This window comes from Crocodylus siamensis, chromosome 1 (genome assembly GCF_052110815.1).
Source record: "Crocodylus siamensis isolate JL-2025a chromosome 1, ASM5211081v1, whole genome shotgun sequence".
In the NCBI taxonomy this organism is placed as follows: Eukaryota; Metazoa; Chordata; order Crocodylia; family Crocodylidae; genus Crocodylus; species Crocodylus siamensis.
Genome location: NC_143395.1, coordinates 304,788,126 through 304,810,736, shown reverse-complemented (window position 1 = coordinate 304,810,736; position 22,611 = coordinate 304,788,126). Strand labels below are relative to the sequence as shown.

At 44.2% G+C, this 22,611-nt stretch overlaps 1 protein-coding gene across 2 annotated transcripts in view; it reads right to left on the bottom strand.

Moving 5' to 3' along the window:
* Window positions 1–19,885, bottom strand: part of GAS6 (growth arrest specific 6) — a 62,797-nt gene extending 42,912 nt beyond the window's left edge. The window contains exons 1-4 of one of the 2 annotated variants that reach the window (XM_090021669.1): window positions 19,696–19,885; window positions 18,178–18,344; window positions 1,064–1,088; window positions 299–361 (exon numbers count right to left, since the gene is read on the bottom strand). In XM_090021669.1, the coding sequence (XP_089877795.1) occupies window positions 299–361; window positions 1,064–1,088; window positions 18,178–18,344; window positions 19,696–19,780 (340 nt within the window). In that variant the 5' untranslated portion in view covers window positions 19,781–19,885. The remainder of the gene's footprint in view (window positions 1–298; window positions 362–1,063; window positions 1,089–18,177; window positions 18,345–19,695) is intronic. The other variant, XM_090021678.1, reaches the window with a different exon arrangement.
* Between the last annotated feature and the right edge of the window lie 2,726 nt (window positions 19,886–22,611).

Sequence of the window (22,611 nt, the reverse complement as noted above, 5' to 3'; positions counted from 1 at the left end):
TATAGTCCCTCATTTCCCAGATTGCTCAACCCTTTGGGAATGGGGGAGAGAAGGAGGAATGCCTGGCACAATTACACACTGGAAGATATTTGGATGATGATGAAGTAGACAAATTAAAAGGTCCCCAAACAGTGTCAGTTGGTTATTCAGATGGAAATGTGGCACAGGTAACACAAGATCTTAACTAAAGTATGTGGGAAAGGAGGCACTAAAGATGGAGATGACTGAGGTGCCCTCACCTCCTCAAACACAATGACATTTATGTTTAATTGCAATAGACAATATGAAAGATGCTTACTATGAACGCATGTAAGGAAATCTGGACTCCTTGTATACGGTGACCCATATTTCTGAATACAAGCTGAAGGATAGAAAATGAAATTATTATTATTATTACATGCCAGTTATCACAATGTGTAAACTAATATGTAGCCTGATGATGTCAAGCCAGGTTTGGGGGTGTTGATGCACAATAGGATCACTCTACAATATGCTATTATGGTGCTAAATCGATGTTAATAGTTACTAAAAATCTTACCTACTAAACAGAAGACCCTAAAAGGCACCTGGAGTATTCTAAGTGCTAACATTTGTAATCTTGAATAGTAAATGCCAAGTGCAAATACCAAATATATGCTGAATATTGACAATGATGCACAGAATATAAAGAGCGATGGATCTGCAAGCTAATTCATTTATTTAAAATACATTTAAAGCCAACTAAATAAAAGTGTGTCCATTTTAGGAGACTGCAAGTTACACAGCAATGATGTAAAGCTACAAAAATAAATGTAGCATTACACACACATTTTAATATACATCTGTAATATAATATGTAAAATGCTGTGTGAGTAATTATACAGAGGATAGAAATAAAAATATGCACCCTTAATAGTGCATATACAAAACACTTAGCTCTACCTCAGGAAAAAGATACACAATACATGGTAATTACTATAGAATCTCTATTATATTCATTTGAGAAGGCTTTGGCTGTCCCCGGTTCTAATGTTAGGCACACATCAGAACTGCCAAAAAAAATGAAAGTAATAACTGCACTCACCCAAGTATTTCGGGTAAAAATATTCCTGTAGAAGAAAGAAAAAAGCAAACATTTATTGGAATAACATTTTTTTTTTTTACTGATGTTACTAATATTTAACTACTAATGCTAGTCTGGTAGTCTCATATGGCGTTTGCACAAGATCTGAACACAGATCTTTATACTGCTTTCATTCTGGGCCAATAGAAAAAGAATATCATTGAAGTGACATGCCGAGTCTGAAGGACAGGAAAGAAATGCTGGCTGCAGTCTCAAATGATTTTTTTGACAGCTGACTTACGAAGTGGTACTGTCAGTGACTGAACAGGAGGCCACTTACCCTCTATCCAAGAGGTAAAGATGCCGATCATGGCAGGAGGTAGAGGAAATAATAGGAATCTGGGGATAAAAACCAGAGGGAAGAAGTACAGAATCATTTAGTTTCTCCCCTTGCCTCACACTTGCTACAGCAGCAAAACCACCATAGCTTTTTAACCAATAAATTTTGCCTTTGCCTCTAAAAAGAGGAGCAACACTACTGCTATGAAGTAAATCCCTGGCAAAACTGCTCAGTAATTTATATAGCTAGCAATATCAAACTGGGAAAGGAACACTGCCAGTATGCGAGGGAGAAAGCAGAGTTCAAAACTAGAGGATTTAGAGGTCAAACACGTCTTCACAATACACTCTTCATATAGGCCACAAATCGCCTTCAGAGGTCCTAGAAACAGCAGACAAAAGTTGCTTACAGAAAAGATCCCTTTTCCATCATTATACTGTGCTTAACATTGTTACAATTTCTATTACTAACATCCATATTGCTAAAATTAAGATGAACAGGGGTTAGATGATACAGGAAAAAATAAGGATACTTCAAGGTTTTAAATTTGGTTCTAGCTTAAGCAGGCTATTCCCTGGCTAATCACATTATCACACCTATAACTGTCATTCTTTACTTGAAATTCTTCTGTATAATACCATTATTTGCAGTAAGGTGGGGATGACAAATTTGTTTGGGGGACAGAAATATCTAATCATCAACAACTCTTTTATCCTCCTCCTATTTCAGATATGAATGTGAGAAAACACTTCTACGTGTGTGCACACATGCATACACAGTCATAAAGAAGTCATATCATGGTCACCAACACAATCAATTAGCCAACAAGGTCATGTAACCTGAACTACTATATTCCTGGAGGAAGAGCGGGGGAGAAACAGGGGACAGAAAGTAAAAATCATCAAGTTTTGGCAAACATACTGCTTTTGCTAAAACACAGCCACATGAGCTTGACTGATCATATACATACTGAAACTGCTGGAAATTTGGCTGAGTAAATGCTAAATGATGAGCTCAGAAGCTAGTCCTTATTACTGGTATTTGGATCAAGCTTCCTTGTTTTTCTGCTGTTTTACAGTTTCTCAGGCATAGTGTACAAAAGCAAAGTTTTGGAAAACAAAGCAAAGACTGTGAAAAGAGAGGTAAATATAAACAGCTTAGGTACTCCAAAGAGCACTTGGCTGGGTTTACCTAAAGTCACTAAATGAATCATGGATGGATGGACGGATGGATGGAATAAAATGCTCCACTGTTCTTTTTAAATCCTTTCCTTTTTTTTTTGTGGAAAATACAGCAATGCGAAATGGTACAATCAAGACCAATGTAATCCAACTGTTGGCAAAACTGAAATTTTAAATGAGTATGAAGGAACCAAAGCTGCATTTTTTTCACACCAAGCCTCTTCCTATAGCAGACTTAAATCCATAATAACTTAGGTTGTAAATGTGAAAAATACACTCAACATACTTACTAGTAATGATGAAGTATATTGGGAAAGTATAGTCATTTTGATCTCAATCTAATTTCTCATTTAAAATGACTTAGCCAATTTGTTCACAGACATAACTTTCCTATCATACACCTGAGGTAAAATTGAGCAGCTTACTGAGTCTTTATACAAAATTATAACTGTTGTTGCTGTTTCTGAGAGTGGAACTGGTATGGCATTTTTCACCATGAACTGCAATTCTGGAGGCACACAGTACATACAACTAATTTCAATTGCAAACTATAAATATCATTTTAATCCCTTTTTTCCTTCTGTCCCTCCAATGTTTCAGTTGTATATTTCATGCCAGACTCCTCTGTTCATCATAACAGAAATAACCAGTAATTATTGCCCAGTAGGAAATCTATTTGTACAATTCATCCTTTGCCACTAAAAATATTGTGTTAAATAAAAACAAGGCTAACCCTAGGTACTAATGTGACTTACTCATGACCCTTTAACTTTTTATTCAACTCGTTTAATTCTAAGCTATGACAAAAAGAACTAATGAGAGCTGAGCTGAAACTGGCACTTTCTCTCCAATAAATCTCCACTGCTGCAGGCTTACAGAGAGCTTGTGGTCCTTCAGCTGCAACTAAAGAACTGCCTAGAATGAAGACAAACTTCCTAGTTTTACTGAAGGAAATCAATATTATTTTGCAGAAGTCCCGATTAGTAGTTTTTAGAGGTGCACCAATATATTGGTTGTATATTAGATTGGGACTGATAAAAGGAAAAATCAACATTATCAGCTATTGGCTTTTTTTGCCTAGTGCAGCCGATAATGTACACCAATAAATATAATATGCCTTCTGGCCAGGGCCTCTGGACACCTCATGCAAGCACATCTGTACACATGCACGTGGCCAGGAATGCAGCTGGGCAGTGTGAAAAGCAGCTCCCTGCAGCTAAGTCTGTGGAAGGAAAGGGTGGCAGGAGGGAGGCAGGAGGCAGATCGAGGCTCCCACAGTGAGGGAGGGAAGGACAGGGGCAGGGGCTGGGGGTGCTGCCCAACTACAGGAGTAAATGGGACCCAGGGTGGAGTGGGGAGCAGGATGGAGCTGTGGGAGGTGACAGGAGGAGGTTCTCTGCTACTGTGTGCATCCCCCAGGGAGGCATGGGGGTGGGGGCATGTGCCCACCCCAGATGGGTGCGCGGGGCAGATGCAGACTGCTCACTGTGGGCTCAGGGATCTTCAGTCTGCTGCCTTTCCCTCAGGAGCCCCATGCAGGCCATGCGTCCCCTGCCCACCTGGCAGCTGCAGGGGCAATGAGTTGTGCCTTGCACTGCCGAGCAGGCAGGGAGTGTGTGGCTGGCGCAGGGCCCCCAGGGCAAAGGCCACAGGACACAGAATCCCAAGCCCACAGTGAGCAGCCCACAGACACCTTTACCGTGCTCAGCTCCAATTAAAAGCATCCCCATGATTAAAAATGGTGCTGGCAGCGTCTGAACTAAAGCTCATTCAACGAGCTTTAGATCAAGCGCTCCTGCCACCATTTTTAAGCACCAGGACACTGATTCCCTGGATAAGCCTCCAGCAGCAATGTCCCACCCCCTGCCCCAGCCCTGGGTCCCATTTACTGCCCTGGCTGGACAGTACCCTCAGCCCCAGCCCCTATCCCTTCCCCACTCCCTCCCTCACCATGGGGACCTTGATCTGCACCCCCATGCCCCTTCCCTTCCACAGACTTACCTGCAGGGAGCTGCTCTCCATGCTTCCTGCCTGCATTTCTGTACATCGGTTATTGGATTGGTATTGGCCAATATGGCTGGTTAATAATCGGCTACCAGTACTGGACAAGCAAATCTTTATCGGTGCACCCCTAGTAGCTTTCATTGTTAAAGCTTCAAAGCACCACTGCTACCTACCCCAAATGCAGCTCCAAACAACCCCTCCTCACTGGGAGGGACCTGGCACCATGCCCAGACCTAGCCCACAACAGCAGCCCGCCCTCACCCTGTGCGTAGATCAGGGGGGCACATGTCCCACACCTCCCCTGTGGCGGGTAAGCAGGGGCAGTAACTGCCCCCCACTTCCAGCACAAGCCACTCACATCTCCACCCCATGCTCCGTCCCACCTGGGCAGTGCTTGCCCCACCTCCCCTCCTCTCTCACTGTGGGGGTCTCGATCTGTCCTTCCTACACCCCTTCCCATCCCTCCTCACCCCTGTCCCCCCAAAAGACTTACCAGCTGGACACTGTTCTTCAAGCTCCTGGGTTAGCTGCGTGCATGCTGCAGCTGCATGCATGCACGCAGCATTTATTGGCAACATTAAATCGGCCACATCAGCCAAAAAAAGCCAACTGCCAATAATGTCAATTTTCCTTTTATTGGGGCGAATATGATACGGACCAATGCACTGGTGCATCTCTAAAAACAGGTCAGTATGTTTTTAATGCTATGGATTGTGCTATTTGAAATCTCTGGATTTATATTGTGGATCATGTGCGTACACCTAACTACGTTAACACTGTGTGGCACTCCCTGACACCCTTGAAAGAATCTCAATGCATCCTGGTTGAGAACAGTTGTAGTCCACAGTAGTTTCACTGCTCTAGTCCATGTGGTGACATTTGGTTGATTTCATTCTATTCAAAAGATTTTTATCTCCCAGAGCCCTCCAGTTCCTGAGGGTTTCAGTGGCAAACCCCAAGAGGGGTTTCACCTCTCCGACTCTTCAAAGGGCACTTCCCCTTTTCTTCCCCCACTTTAAAAGAAAAAAATATAACATGAAACAAGAGATTTCCATTCCAGTTTCAGGTTTTTACAAGAACCAAAACAGAATTATTAATACACCCAGAATATAGAAATATACAACAAAAGACGAGCCCTTCATACATTGTTTAGTCTCAAACTAGTTGAAGTTAAACATTAGGCTGCTGAACGTCTTGCTATCCAGAAGGTCACACCGTAATTTAGAGCATCAAAAGACAACAGGTTATTAGTTAATCTTTTTTGTGACCACTGTGGTAGAAAAAAAACTTACCACAGAATTACAGCCTTAGTTGTGTTTGTTAGTTTTTAGCTCAAGGTTTGAGGAAAAGAAATTAGCACTGACATGCTGTCAACTCCTTTCCCTTGGGTTTGCTTTTACAATAATGTTTAGGAAGAAGATCCAAGCTGTGGGCTTTATTTACATAATATTATACACAAATGGAGTTAGACATAAACATTTTCCAGCCAAGCCCTTGAACAGTTATACAGTTGATCTCACCAGTCATTGCAACTATTCCATACAGCAGTAACATCACACTGCACATGAGAAGGCAACATGTTCCAGCCCATGGAGGAAACAGGTGTTGACCTACATCAGTGCTGGTTGGGACAATTCTGAACCTCTATACCTATACCCATCAACACAGAAATTAATGCTTTCTGCTTCATTTCCAACCTTGCTTCTTCCTACTGGATACAGTTTCTCACTGATCCTGAATCCTACATGTCATTCAACCCAGTTCTTTCCTTTCCAAGAATGGTGTAATATAACCAGCAGCATCCAGTCTTGTCTATGCCAACTATAAATAAAAATCAGACACAATGTAGAATGTGCTCCCAAAAGATGACATAACAAAAATCTTGGATAGAGGAGAAAGACCAGGAGAAGCCTCATACGATCCAAATCTCCACCCCTTAAGTGAACTGGAAACTGTATCACAGCACCCGTCTTTTCAGACAAGCTCCTGCTTACATTGTTCCATTCTACTCAAGAGAAAGACTTTTTCTTCACTGTCCAGGAGATAAGAAACAGGCCTTTAAATAAACCAAACTACTTTCCTTTTTTAGAAGTTAGTCTTTTGATACAATGCATTTCTATTTTCTGTTTCCAACATTCGGCATTAAAACAATGCTTACAAGGAATTTGGTATTTTTATTTCGGTATATTTACCCCCATCTGCCGGTCAAACTCAGTTAGTATTACAGCTTATAAACCAATGCTCATTCTGCCATATTTTTAGAGAAGATGGAAGAACACCAACTCAGCAGTCCTATGTGAGACACAGTTTCTAAATAGCTGCTCTGAAAGCATAACAAAAGACCCCGTCTACACCAGTGAATTTTTCCCACTGTTGCTTAAATTAATTCAGAAATGTTGGAAGCTCTAGCCTAGTTGGTTGCCATCTGCTTCTGCTTGTTTTATTTAGCATCATATCATATAACCCTGATCAGAGCTGGGTCTATTCAACAACACACTGAAAGTCTTCGAGAGGCTGATGAGAATTCATCTATACTAAGAAGAAATGTTAACACCAGAAAATCTGCTTAAGCCATGTTGGTAATCGTAATTATTTAAATATTTTTTCCACTAACGATGTGGTCACTTAGCTGTCCACAACAGATGACATCTCATTTCCAATGTTAAAACAAAAAAAACGGGAAAAAATCCAAAAATTTTTGTCTGGGTTCCGTCAGACATTATTAAAAACAAAAACAAAATGGTAAAAGGGAACAAACCAGGTTTCCTTTTTAGCTCCACTTTGTCAAGCTATTTTTAACCCTCCTGAAATAAAACACAACAAAATAACATTGGTCTTGTATTAGCCTCTGTCTCAAGCATTATGTTTTCCCAGAACAGGATCAATGTTCCTTGCAGAGCCATCAAGTCAACACAACAAGCCAAGTAAATTTATTTGGCTTCCTTGTATACTTGAAACATCTAGTACTTTCTTGCTATGGATTTAATTAGGGTTTTCATAGATTTCATAGACATTTGGGCTGGAAGGGACCCTGGAGGATCATCAAGTCCAGCCCCCTGCCCCAGGGGCAGGAAATCAGCAAGGATCATAGGATCCCAGCAAGATAAGCATCCAAATGTGTTTTGAAGGCGTTCAAAGTGGGCACTTGAACCGCCTCAGGTGGCAGTCTGTTCCAAATCTTGGGGGCTCAGACAGTGAAGTTCTTTCTTATGTCCAGCCTGAATCAGTCACAGTGGAGTTTTTGACCATTCAACCTTGTCATCCCTTGGGGCGCTCTGGTGAACAGACATTCCCCCAGATCCTGATGAGCACCCCTGATAAGCTTATAGGTGGCCATCAGATTACCCCTGAGCCTGAGCTTTTCTAGGCTGAATAGCCCCATTGCTCTCAGCCTCTCATCATAAGGTCTGTTTTCCTGACCTCTGATCATGCATGTGGCTCTTCTCTTGACTCTCTCAAGTTTCTCCATTTTGAATCCTTTTTGAACTGTGGAGCCCAAAACTGGATGCAGTACTCCAGCTGCGGAGAATGATGTCCCAGGATTTACTTGAGAAGCATCTATGGATGCAACCCAGCGTTTTGTTCGCTTTACTAGCCGCAGCATCACATTGAAGGCTCATGTTCATCTTGTGGTCAATCATGACTCCCAAGTCCCTTTCATCTGTAGTGCTAACCAGCGTAGCACTGCCGAGCCTATATGCATGGTGCAGGTTTTTCCTCCCAAGGTGGAGAACCTTGCATTTTTCGGTGTTGAACACCATCAGGTTCTCATCCGCCCATTTCATGAGTCTGTCCAGATCCACTTGGATCACCCTCCTATCCTCAGGTGTGGCTGCTTTACCCCAGAGTTTGGTGTTGTTGGCGAACTTGGCCAGTCCGCTTCTGACACCAATGTCCACATCACTGATGAAAATGTTAAACAGTACAGGCGCTAGGACAGAGTCTTGTGGAACCCCACTGGTCACAGCGCACCAAGATGATTGGCTCCTGTCAACCACCACCCTCTGGGTCCTACCGCAGAGCCAGTTCCCCAGCCAGATCGTGGTGACATCAAGGCCACAGTTAGCCAGTTTAGCCAAGAGGTGATCATGGGATACCAGATCAAAGGCTTTTTTAAAGTCGAGGTATATGATGTTGATCTCTTCCCCTTTGTCCAGGTGATAAGTCACCTGGTCATAAAAGGAAATGAGATTGGTCAAGCAAGACGTACCCACAACAAACCCATGCTAGGTACCCCTCAGGATATTGCCTTCAGCTAGCCTGTTAAGGATGGCCTCCTTGATAATCTTTTCCAAAACCTTCCCCAGGATAGAGGTCAGGCTGATGGGCCTGTAGTTTGCCAGATCTACTTTCCTCCCTTTCTTGAAGATTGGCAAGACATTGGCCCTCTTCCAATCATCAGGCACTTAACCAGAGCGCCAAGAGCTCTCAAAGATCTGTGTCAGGGGCTGAGCTATGATGCTCGCCAGCTCCCTGAGTACCCTTGGGTATAACCCATTAGGGCCGGCTGACTTGAAGGTATCCAGCCTGTTGAGGTGTTCCTTTATGAGGTCAGCTTCGATGGAGGGCAAGAAATCTCTCTCGCTCAGACCTCCCTGACCCATAGTGGGCAGGGCCATCCCATGGAACTGGTAAAAAACTGACACACAGCACCCATTTAGCAAGTTTGCTTTTTCCAGGGCATCAGTTGTCAGTTGCCCCATCTGGTTTAGCAGGGGTCCAGTGTTGCCCTTGCTTTTCCTCCGGCTCCCCACATATCTAAAAAAGGACTTTTTATTTTCCTTGATATTTGTAGCTAGCTAGAGTTCCATTGCAGCCTTGGCTTTCCTGATTTGCTCTCTGCAAGTCCAGACTAAAGCAGAGTATTCCTCCTTGGTGGTGGTTCCAGACCTCCATCCTTTGTAGGTTTTCTTTTTAAGACACAGGAGGTCTGCCAGTTCCCTGCAAAGCCAAGGGAGTGCTGTGCCCTTTTGCTGCCTTTCCTCCAAGATGGGATGGATTTTGCTTGCGCATCCAGGATTGGTCCCTTGAGGAGCAACCACTTGTCCTGAACTCCCCTCTCCATTGGGTTGTGGTCTTTTAGGGCCTCTCTGACAAACCTCCTTAGCTTGTCAAAGTCAGCTTTCCTGAAGTTGAGGACTTCTGTATTACTGACTGACTTGCCAGCTTTACAGCAGACGGTGAAGGTGATCAGTTCATGATCGCTGTCACCCAGCTTCCCTTCGATTGTTACACTGCTAATTAGATCATCCCCGGTTGCCAGTATGAGGTCGAGCAGCACTTTACCTCGTGTTGGTCCATAGACTTCCTGCATCAGATAGAGGTCATCCACATATGAGAGAAAGCTTTGCGACTGCTTGGATTTGGCCAAGCGCACCTCCCACAGATGTCTGGGTAGTTAAAGTCTCCCATGACAACCATACATCAGGATTGTATGGCCTCAGCCAATTCCCTGGTGAACTCCTAGTAAAGGTCTTGACTCTGGGTAGGGGGTCTGTAGTAGACACCCACCACAGTATCCCCTGCACCGTGTTCCCCATGGATTTTAACCCAGAGGCTCTCAAGTCGTCCACCGTGGGTGCCAATGTCAGCTTCCAGGGACACGTAGCTTTCCTTGACAGACAGGTATGCCCCTGCCCCTTTTGTCTACTTGATCCCTCCTGTACAGGGCATAGCTGTCTATACCCATGGTCCAGTCACGGGTGGAGTCCCACCAGGTCTCCATTATCCCAATGACATCATAGTTATTTGCATTTAGCAGGAGAACAAGTTCCTCCTGTTTACTTCCCAGGCTCCTGGCATTTGTGTATAGACACGCAAGTGTCCCCTTAGGGGCCTTTGCCTTGCCTACATTTTGTTCCAGGGCTCGGGCTGGGGTGGGATCCCTTATGTGCCTTGGCCTGCTGGCTTTGCAAGGGTGACTCAGTGGGCCAGCAGTGGTGGTAGTCCCCTAATCCCCCGGCAGGCTTAGTTTAAAGCCTGGTGGAGCAGGTCAGGCAGTCTAGCTGAGAAGAGCCTCCTCCCCAGCAGAGAGAGGTAGAGGCCCTTCCCAACAGCTCGCTGCCTCTCTCTCTCCAAAGAACAGACTGTGGTCATGGAAGCCAAAGCCTTCCCGATGACACCAGCACTGCAGTCTTTGGTTGACTACTTTGGGTATTCGGTATGATTACCCAAACTGCAGTTGTCCTTGTTTTTATAAAGGTAGACTCATTAGCTTCCATCCAATCACTAGATGCTAGTTTTTCATAACTGTTCAAAAGTAGTGATTCATTAAGCTTAAGACTATTTAAAATTGTAGAGTACACTCAAACTGTGATAGCCAATTTGTACACATTCAATAGTTCTAGTCCCAAAATATTTGCCTGGATTAAATGAATAATATTCCATCCTCCCCTTTTTCTTTTGAATTTAAAAAGTTTGCTACAGAATCATTATAATGGATAGCATTTTCCTCATTTATTAATGGGCTTCTTTTCCATATTCTTCCTCCAGCATATTTATAAATGCTTGTTGTCTTCTTCTGAGAGTTTTTTGGCTCACTCTAACTCATTCTGCTTTTTGCATCTTTTCTTTTCTACAACCCTATGTGATCTTCCTACATATGTCTGTTTTTTCAAGTCTGCCTTTGAGGGGTCTTTACTAAAGAGACTAATGTTTTTCCACCCAGAGGAACTATAGTTAACTGTACTTCAATGATGATGGGTCTCAGAATTTCCAGGTTTCTTCCACCATCATGGGGCAAACTCACAACTGGTGACAGTGCACACAGATCAAGTAAGCAAAACTCCAGAGTCACTTTCACCCATGGAAATTTTTTTTTCATCTGTTTCTATACTTTTTTCCTATTGTACCATCCTCAAGAAAATGTCTTGAATTCATAAAATTTCCTTTCTTGAAATCTTTTAGCCTTGAATTATTTCAAATAGTGAATCCATATAGTTAGGGCATTAGCACAAAGCTCTCCTATGATTCACATGCTTGAACAAATTCAATGTCAACACAGACGTAGATATTTATGCCAGTAGTAACTTTGGCTTTTTATCCATTTGCATTGCAATACTGTAGAAAATATGCTGAAAATATTTTCCATAACAAATCCTGTAAGTTTTTGTCTTGACCAAGATAGTAACATTCTAAAAGGGGATGGTAATATAAGGCTTAACGACAGTATGGATATTATATATGTCTAGACTATGTAACATCTACCAACAAAACCTGAAATGTTATGCCTCCCACCTCTTCACTTCATTCCCCTGCCCGCCTCCAACATTACGTTCCTTCCTTATTTTCTAATGTAATATAAATATTTAGATATCTATACCTAAATCTCTATTATTAGAAATGTGACCTAAATACTGGCCCCCAAACATCCTTCCTAGAAGAGTAAGGGTTCAATAAGTGCAGTATATCTGTAACTAATCTGCACTGTACTTAACACATATTATAAAGACAAGCAAAAAAAAAAGAAATCACAAGCAAATGCTAACAAATTCCACCAACCAGCCTGTAGATCTGATTTTTTCCATCCACTGACTGCCAAGTAGAATTTGTAGAAGTATTAATACTACTACTACTATGATGATGATTATAAGTGACAACATCCCTTATGGCAATTCAAAGGGCGAAACTTTCAGTTTCCAGGGAAGTCTTCACCTTTTCATTCTGGACATAGATTCAGAACTGAAACCATGCTCCCAATCTACTGTCTGGTACTAAATTTATTGCTCACTGATGGCAGACATCAGTCTTGAAAAAAGAAATTTAGTACAGTATCAAATATTCATACACATCAAAAAATACTGCAGCAAAAAAAATTAAAAAAAAAGTAGAAGGCATTGACAAACAGCATTTTCGTCTTTCAAGTGTTATTAGAGGTTTTACATCACTAGGAGCAACAATATACGAAACAGTGAAGTAAGACATACATTTTGTAGTAACTATACCAATTTTTTTGCCTGCATTTCTGGCAAAACACAAGTGCCATAAGGATGCATGTCCTTTGAAACAGAGCAGAGCCTACCATGTACTCTGTTGCCTATCATGCATGCAGCTGAACATCAACTGATTTGCCCTGTCATATCTGAGGAGTAGGGTCATGTCTATAAATGGAAAATTAGAAAACCAGATCCTCAGCTGCTAAATGCTAGCAGAGACTCATTGACAGGCCTACTCTGATTTACACCAGCTGAGGATATAGCACCAAAAACTTTAGAAATACTGAAGTCCAACATGATATGCAGAATACAAACAACTGCTCTGGAGTAACACCTCAAAACAAATAATTATAGTGTGGCAGGTAAGCAATTTTCCTGAGTTGCCACTACAAGAAATTGTGCATCCCACACCCACACATACTGAACTGAATTAAAAAAAAAAAAAAAAAGGAGAAACTACCAGACCATTGAGCAGCCTGTTTTACCACACCTCTCCTTAGAAAACTGCTAATCACTTTCCCTTATGCCCCTCATTTTTACACAGGCAATTGGGTAACTACATTTTTAGAATAGGTCAGCCAAATACCAGAGCAGTTTATCAGTCAGCTAAGAAGCTATAAGACCCCAACTGCATACCAAGGTTAAATATTTGTATGTTACTGCCTTTTATAAAGACCCTCATCAGCATCTTAAAGGAGATAACATTCTTAGCTCTATATTCAAGATGTTTTGCAACTTCAACCTTATTTATTAAACATGGTTTGTTTGTTCAATAAGTTGTTTTAAGAAGAAATTCTGGACCTTCATGAATGTGTTTCCTTCCTTATTCCCTCCCTGCTTCCTTGTCAATTTTATCTGTTGAAATTATCTATTGGTATTTTACTGACCTTCTTTAGCTGAAGGAAACAAAACCAATACAAAAAACACACAAACTTCAGCCAGTCCAAAAGTTTTGCAGCAGTATCTAAAGATGTTGTAATCAGTTCCATTTAAAGACTCATTACCCTACTACACGTATTTGTTTTTACCATTTATAGTCATACAGCCATAACAGAGTGATGAATTTTTAAGGGTAGAACAAAATCTCAGTCTAAAACGTTACAAATGATCTTCCTTTCCCCAACCTAGTGGGCTTGTCAATATTCTTTATAATAAAAACACAAAAACCTGACTAAATGGATAATTAGCCCCACCTAACATTGTTATGGTTAGTAGTAGTCTTCAAAGTGAACAATCACAAATGTGACAACACCATTGTTATTCAGATTTCTGAGAGAAACTGCATCTTTCCTGATGACTATCTGCAGACTGTTTTCTGAAAATCTTGGCCCATACAACAAAGCCAAGCAGAAACAGAAAAAACAAACTGGTAGTCATCTTACCTCTTGCAGACATGTGCCGAAACATTTCATTGCTATTTACTGGGTCAACAGAGCTGTCTTTCCAAAGAACAATTCTAAGACTGACTCTAGAGTAAACTTATGCCTATTGCTTTGTTTTAACTAGAGTTTTTAAAGGCATCTGTGAGTTTGGTGCACACATTGGGATGCAGTATAGACATACCAAGCCAGTTTAAGTACCAGATACAGTCTAACTGACACAGTATGGAACTCCATGCAAGTTACTTCACCTTGCTCAGAAATAGTTGCTCAGTTACATAGTCTTCTGCTACTGTCTACATCACACTGCAGGCATAGCCTTAAGGTCCCTGTTAAGCATAACTACTACATCATCCACTTAGCTGTATCCACGATTTTCCAGGGCCTTGCATGTAAAGATTAGAAGATTGAGATGGACCTGGGTTTGGAAATACCCAAGTGCCTAAAAACTAGTATTGGATAGATGTGCTTCTCATTAGTGGCTCCACTCAGTAGATGGGTCTGCTGAACTAGCTCCACTTGCAGGTTAGCCTTCAGGATCCACTTAAGGTAATGCTTTGCAGTGGTCCCTTTGTAGCATGACCACGGGATGGATCACCATGGCCCACATCCCAGAGGTAAAGACACAATCTTCGCCTTCTCAGCTGCAAGAAAGCAGCAACCACCAAAAATACTTTCCAGATATTTCATGAGGAGCATCAAGTCCATCCTTTTAACAGCCTGATGACTGAATTATTCTCCTTAAACTATTATGCAATGCTATCAAATATCATCTTCATTGTTCCTAGGTCAGTATTTCTTTTCTAAGTCCCTCATTCTTTCAGTTAATTGGATAAGACATACAGCCCACTATCACTGTTCGCTGGTAGCATTCTTACATGTAGCATTTCACAAAACCCCTCACTCACCTGCATATTAAGGACGAGAGATGAAGATTAAACCTTGTGCATTCCTACAGATGAGAGTGCTACATGAGGAAGCACAATTGTCCATCAATGTCTGCTAGGCTCTGTCAAAACAGAAGTCCCACTTAGGATGACTCTGTATTCTCTATTAGCTGCTGTGGGCACTTCATAAGTAATGGCCCCAAAAGATGCCAACAAATGCAGTAATAATTGAATTGCATAGGTAATTTGACCTCTGTCTGCAATTATTAAAATACTGTTCCATTAGACCAACAGTGCCATCTACATGCCACATACATGCCTACATGTCTAGATGCCACATTTATAACTGGAAAAAAAGAGCAGCATGTTTGTGTAAGAAGTCCTGCAGCTTTTTGATAACTGGTCTCAAGAAGAGATTGCAGACACAACTAGGGGTGCACCAAGAGAGATGTTTTGGGCTGATACGAATGGCCAATTCTTAAGGAGCCATATCAGCCAATACCGATCCAATTCCGATATGCAGCCAAGTAGCTTGGAGAACAGCATCAGGCTGATAAGGCTGGTGTGGGGGAAGGGAAGGGTGTGTGTGGGGGGGGACAGACTGAGGCCCCCCAGTGAGGGAGGAAGTGAGGATGGGGCAGACGCTGCTCAGCTGGGGTGGGGCAGAAGCAAGACAGAGCCACAAGCAGCTTGTCCAGGGGGCACAGGGGCAGGGGGGGCAGCTCCTGCCCCGCACACATCCCAGTAGGACATGGGGCATGTGCCCCCAGATCCCCACACAGGGTGAGCTCTTCCCAGCAGGGGCTGGGCCAAATTGTGCTCAGGGCAGGCAGCAGTGATGCTGAGGCAGGCAGCAGCAGTTCTGGGAGGGTCTAGTGGTGGGAGGGAGCTGCAGCCACCCCAAAATTCACCATAGCCCCCCCTCCCACCCCAGTGCCACTGCCGCATGCCCCAAACACAGCCTGGCCCAGCCTCCCCTGCCAGCAAAAGCCCAGCACCACTCCAGCCCAACACCCCCGCCAGGAAAAGCCCAGTGCAGCCCGTGGCCCCAGCCTGCAGCAATACCCTGCCCCACATACAGATCAGGGGGTACACACCCTCCATGCCTCCAGGGGTGCATGCAGGGCTTGCAGCTTCATCCCATGCCCACCCAGGCCTGGCTGAGCAGCTCCTGCCCCTGGCCCTGCCCCACTCCCTCCCTCACCACAGGGGCCTCGATCTGCACACCCCCATGCCCCTTCCCTCACAACAGACTTACCAGCCAATGTTGCTCTCCAAGCCACTGGGCTGTGCTCCTGGCCGTATGCATGGTGCAGCTGAGCACAGGCATGGGGCATTTATCCGCCACACCAGGAAAAAAAAAAAACACAGTTTCCGATACTGTCAATTTTTCTTATATCGGTACCGATCCGATATGGAACCAATGCAATGTATCAGTGCACCTCTAGACACAACAAGAGGGACATGCTGTACAAAACTAACAAATGCGGCATTTCTGATGTTTGGGTAGCTGTCTCTGGAGAAGAATACCCTTAGGTATACAGTGGCTTTAAAACAATATTTTGATGTCTGGATACTAGTGGAACATTCAAGAGGACACAATCATTAGAGGCCTGTCAACCCTGACCATGTTCCTTTAATGTTTTTTCAACCAGACCAAAGAGCAGCAATAGAAATACCAATCAAAACAAAAGTTTCATTTGCAAAATATTTACTATTTTAAAAAGTGCTCAAGTACCATGATACAATCTCAGATAATGTACCTTTATAGCCAAATAGATTTAAGGCCCAAATTACTTCAATGTTTTCATTACAGGAAGAAAGTTGTAGTTTTCCAAACTGCAAAATAAGTGCCAGCTATTGTTAATAATTGTTACATACACTTACAGTAGTCTCCTCTTCCTGTGAACATGCTTGTCTATGTATTGTAGACACCTTTGACAATGCTCTTAGCTAAAGGCCAATAAATACAATTGATGACCCCAGATTACCTACCTTTTATCTAGTCAAAGTTTGCATTTGCCACCTGATTTTATATTTTCTCCCACATTCACTGTCTTTATAATGAAAGACTACAAACTGGAAAATTCTAGTCCAGTGAAATATAGAAAATTATAGCACTAGCTAGTCTGTCATCACATTTCAAGTATTTTTCCTGCATTAACTCTGTTTCTTAGAACAGCAGAACAGACTGCATCTCGATGTGAGTGTATGCATGTAGATAGGAGTGTATCACACACTTTGCAGACCGAAGTAAGCAGGAGTTCAATTTTAAACTCTGAATTGCTGTTAGTCAAAATTAAAAACCAGCAAAAGGACCTGTTTGCTGTACTTTTTCCTGTTGTTTTGTGACATCTCACAGGGCAATGGATAGTTACATCAAATGCACTATGAGCTTAACAACACTGACATGTCAAGACATGTTTTGACTTAAATATAAAACATTAACTCCTCAATATGAAGAGCCAAAAGCCAGATATTTCCTCCTCCCCTAAAAAGCATTAGGCCATTAACAGGAACTCACTGTACAATATCAAGCTCGTCAACCCTGGAATTCATTTTCTACCACAAAATCAGTGCCAGATAATCTCTGAGGTGGGGCCAGCCTATTCAAAGCAGAAAGCCAGGAAAGTGAAAGCTATCTGGAAAAGAAAACCAGCAAACTGTGTAGGAATACAGTTGTTTCATTTTGCTAAAAGTACAAAAACAGACTCCTGGTATAGTACTGAGTATACAAATATGGCTATGAACAATTCAAGAATTCTTTATGCTGTTTTTGTAGGTGGCAACTCAATGTGAAACTATGTGCAGCATCACACTTGCTGCAATGGCATCTAATCAAATACTCCCCCTCTTCTTTCTTAGAGGGATTCTAAACCTAAACTCCAGATTCCCTGATCAAAATGACTATGACTTGGAAGTGCTAACATTTATTCATGACTTATTTTTTCTGCAACTTTTTTTCCCTCTGGCATGCTGCTTTGGGACACAGTTATATGGATTTGAAGTGTTCTGGGGACAGAATGGAGAGAAGAAGATGGAGAGTAAGGTGTTCAGACAGAAAGGCAGGAGCATTAGGTTACTCTCAGTCAGGTGACACTGATAAATATGGCCTTTGAATGCAAAGGCAGGATGCTGATCCTCCTGGATGAAATGCCTCACTCCAAACAATATTAGCCCAGTCAAATTTAACTAGCCCTTCATTCACTCGGTTTCCTTGACCTTGAAAACAGGCACACTGCGCTGGGTTATGCTGAGCAGGTTGAGTTATTTATCAAGTGATTCCTCCTCCTCCTCCCCCTCACCACTTCCTCAGCTGTGCAGACAGCTGTGCGCCCCTCCCCCACCCCACCAGCTGTTGTGGGGGTGATGGCAGAAGGCCAAAGCAAACCGCAACTCCTCGGCCTCACCGTTTCAGGGTCATTTTCAAACACCTCCCGGGCCTCCTCCTTGCTGCATAGCTCCTCCACACACTCCCGCTCCAGGTGGCCCTGCTTGGTCTCCTCAAAGATCTGGTAGGCGCGACGGTGCCTCTGCTGCAGGAACTGGGCAGCCTCCGGGGCTCTCAGCAGCACTGCTGCAGCCGCAAGCAGGCAGAGAGAGCACAGGGGACAGAGACATGGCAGTGAATGCAAGAGTCAGCTTTAGACCCAGGGCTTGAAAACAGGTCAGGAGCCAAGCATAATGACACAGCTGCGCACAGAGGTACCCATGGGCACAATATTCCCTCCCTCCTCCACACACACACACGTGTATATGCACATGCACACACACAATGCGCCACACTCATAAAGCAGATGTGCTCACAACCCACTGCAAGGTCAGGCCAGACATGCCATCGCACACTCACTCCACGCACATCCTGAGAGCTCCCACAACTGGCCCCCCTCCATGCATGCACACACATGCAAGGGCAGTCATACCTGCATGTATACATGCACACACGTGTGCACACACATGCAAAGGCACAGTCACACTCCTCCAGCATGCATGTATGCACAAATACATGGGTACACACATACACACAGGGGCACAATTATATCCCTTCTGCATGCACATGCGCATGCACACACACGCGGGCACAGGCACAGTCATAGTCATATCCCTCCTACATGTATACATGTATGTACATGCGTGCACAAACACACCGGGGCACAATCATACCTCTCATGTATGTGTACATGCACACACATGCAAGTGCACAATCATACACCTCCTGCACACGTATTTACACACAGACATGTGTGCACGCTCAGAGGGGCACAATCATATACCCCTCATGCATCCATAGATGCACATCCACAGACAGGCAGGGGCATGATCATACCCCTCGTGCATGCATGCACACAGGTGTATACATACACACACACACACACACACACACACCCCTCCCACAGGCCTAGATGTGTGCACATAGGGGGCACAGTCACCCCCACCCAAAGCACACAACAGGTTTCCCCCCATGCATACACCCCAAATAATGCCCACCCCACCACAAGGCTGCAGCAAAGCAACCCATGCCCCAGGGCCAACACCATGGCTAGTGCCCCAGCACCTGGGGCACTTTCCACGCGTGTGTGTGTGAGGGGGGGGATCCGGCTGCCTCCCCAGCATTACTGTGCTGGAAAGAGTGACTCCCCAGGGGGCCAGGTGGGGGGCAGCAGGAAAGGTCTGTGGGGGGGGAGGAAGAAGGGGGGTGCGTGCAGGTGAGGAAGGTGTGCGTGTGTGCATGTGGGGAAGGCACGCATGTGCCTGTGGGGGTCAAGAAGGCACGCGTGTGCACGTGTGGGTGGTTGGGGAAGAGACGCGTGTGTGCGCGTGTGGGGAAGGCAAGTGTACGCGGTACAGGAGGGGAAGCCGTGTGCGTGTCCAGGGCGACAGCGCGTGCGCCCGTGCGCGGGAGGGCCCCGGCCCCGGGCAGGACTCACGGTGCGAGGCGTGGGCAGGCGGCAGCAGCAAGAGGGCGAGCAGCAGGGCGGCGGCGCGGGCGGCGGCGGCCGGGGGCTGCGGCATGCTGCCGGCTGCCGGGCTCCGCGAGCGCCTCTGCAGAGCGCGGCGGCACCGGCTGCGCAGCGCCCCGCCCGGGCGCGCAGCGGGGCGGACACACCTTCCTCCGCGCCTCCCCCCTGCATCCTCCTCACACGCGCACCGCATCACCCCGCCTCCTCACACACCCCTCTCCACCACATACACACGCCTTCCGTGGCAGACGCATCACCCGCCTCCATCACACACACGTTCACGCACACCCCCGCCTCCTGGGTGGCCAGCATAGAGAACGGCCCCGTTTTCTACTGCTCTGTCCTCTATTGATACAAAACCCAACACCTTTCTTGGGGACATAAAGGCACCCGGTTTTGTATCCACAGAGGCCAGAGGACAACCGGACTGTCCTCTATGATGGCCACCGTCTCCACCACACACCTCACCGCACCCCCCCCCACCACCACATACACGCCTTCCTTCCATCACACACACCGCCCTGCCACCATAGTGCACACCCCCTCCATCATGCCCCCTCTAAAATACACCCCCCTCCAACACACGCACACACGCCCCCTCCTCTCCATCACAAACACACTCAAACACATACACTATTTGAGCGTGTGTGTTTCTCAGGGGGAGGGGAAATCCTTTCCAACCCCTCTTTTATAGCTGGATTGTCCTTTTTTACCCTCTCATAGTCACTTTGCAGGTCTGGCAGGTCTAAATTTATTGTGCAATTAACCAGATAATTGCGTGATAATTGTGACTGGTCTTACTTTGCAGGTCTGGCCAGTCTAAATATATAGCACAATTCACCACTGAGTTGTGTAATGTATGTAACATAGCAGGGGCCTGACTGGCTGACTGACTGAGTTGAGCTGTGAGCAGGTCATTGAGCTGTTTAAAGCATCGGTTCTCAACCTTTTTTAGACTCAAAGCCCCCCTGGGAAAGCACCAGCTTTCACTCACGTTTTTTTGACTACCAAAAAATGACAGAGATTCTGCTGCACATAAACTCAGAGAGACCACAGAAGTGTTTAGGACCACTGGATTCCTGTTTGAAATCTCTGGGTTTGTCTTGTGAATCATGCATAGGTGTTTACACGCCCAGCCATGCTAATATTGAAAGGTACCCCACAGTATCCTAAAAAGGATCTCACAGCACCCCAGGGGTGCTATGCCACCCTGGTTGAGATTCACTGGTTTAAAAGGAGATGCGTGGATATGGGCAAAGTATACATTTTTTGGAGTTTCTTCACCCTGGGATCAACCTGTGCTTAAGTCCCCTTGATAGTCCTACAATCGGTTATACCTATTAATGAAAATAAAGAAATGTGGAGTTCAAACCAAATCCCATTCTGGGTGAAATAAGGGCTAGAAACATAGAATAAAAAATACACAGAGAATATTAAAATGATACTGAACTGCTGTCCTGCCAGTTATTAGACCCTGATTGCCTTGAAACAGGGCTCTGGATAGGCATCGCACTCTCCAGTTGCAGATACGGTTTTAGGGCTGAGTACCGTTGCTCATTGCACACTGAGAAAAACAGAGCAGGGATGAAAAAATGTCCTGAGAGGGGCAACACGGATGGTCAGGAATACACACAATCTTGCATCTGATAAAAGGCTATATCTAGAATTATTTTAAACATCTAAACTATTTAGTTTTGGAAGGAGACAAGTGCAAGAGGGGGTTTTAGCAAGGTATTCAACAGTCTAAAAAAGTATTGGTCAGTCATCCCTCCTCACCTTGTCACAAAACAAAATCAACACAGAAACGCCAGGGAACATTTAGACTTCAAATAAAATAAAAATGAAACATCTTTATGGCAGGTGTAGTCACCCTATGGAAATCATTGCTTCAGGATATAAAAGACTCAAATGCAGTACCTGGATTCTTTAAAAATTGGTTAACTTCATGATAATTAACATTTGTAGAGGTAGAATGTAGAATGAAGCTGTAGAATGCCAGATAAGGTACTGATAAACACTAATGGATGGCCAGGGTTCATGATTCATGGCTTCAGGGTAAAAGATCATCAAGAGAGCTCAGAAAGGAATTATTTTTGCAGATACAACACTGATTTACAAAGGCTGTTTTCAGCCTCTTTTGAGGTAGCTTGCTGCTCATGAAAAATACTGGCTTGACCTCATTAAAGACTGAAACCTATCTGCTTCCCAGACTGCCAAAGCATCTCAGACCTGACTTGTAGGACCACCTTTTGGGATGGGGGAGCGATTCACCCTCCTCCATCCTTCAGTCCTTAGTCTCTATACTGAAATTGTGTTAATCCTAACAGTGCAACTTTCTTTTACATTCCATGCTGGGTTGTTGGGGAGGGGGGCGGTGTGAATATCTGACATTATACTAAAATGTTTTTTGAAATTGAAAGGCTGTAGAAAATATTATATGTAACCTAAAAAAACCTTTAAAGCTTTAAGTAGGTAGAGTCCTCAGGCCTTGATAACATCCTGCAGAATGTGCCAAAATATTCTTAGTATGTTAGTATCTGGAACTTGCTGCTTACAAGAACTGCAGCTTCCAGTCTGATGCCAGGAGATAAACCATAGTTTTCAAGGACAGGAAGCTCTAAACTGCTGTCCCCACTGTGTCTGTCTTGGTTTCGGCTCATGTGATTTCCTTTAATTAGTGTTTAGCCTTGTAACTATTAACATTCAGAAGTGGCTTCAGGCACTAGCAAAATTAGATGTGAATTCTGAGACATGTATGTCACCCAGTCGGTGTCACCCCCCACTACTGCAAATATGCAGACACTTGGGGCCGAATCCTGGGGCACTCTGCACTGTGAGTAAATGGGAAGGCTTTAGGAGTGGCATTCCTAGGGGACCCTTGAA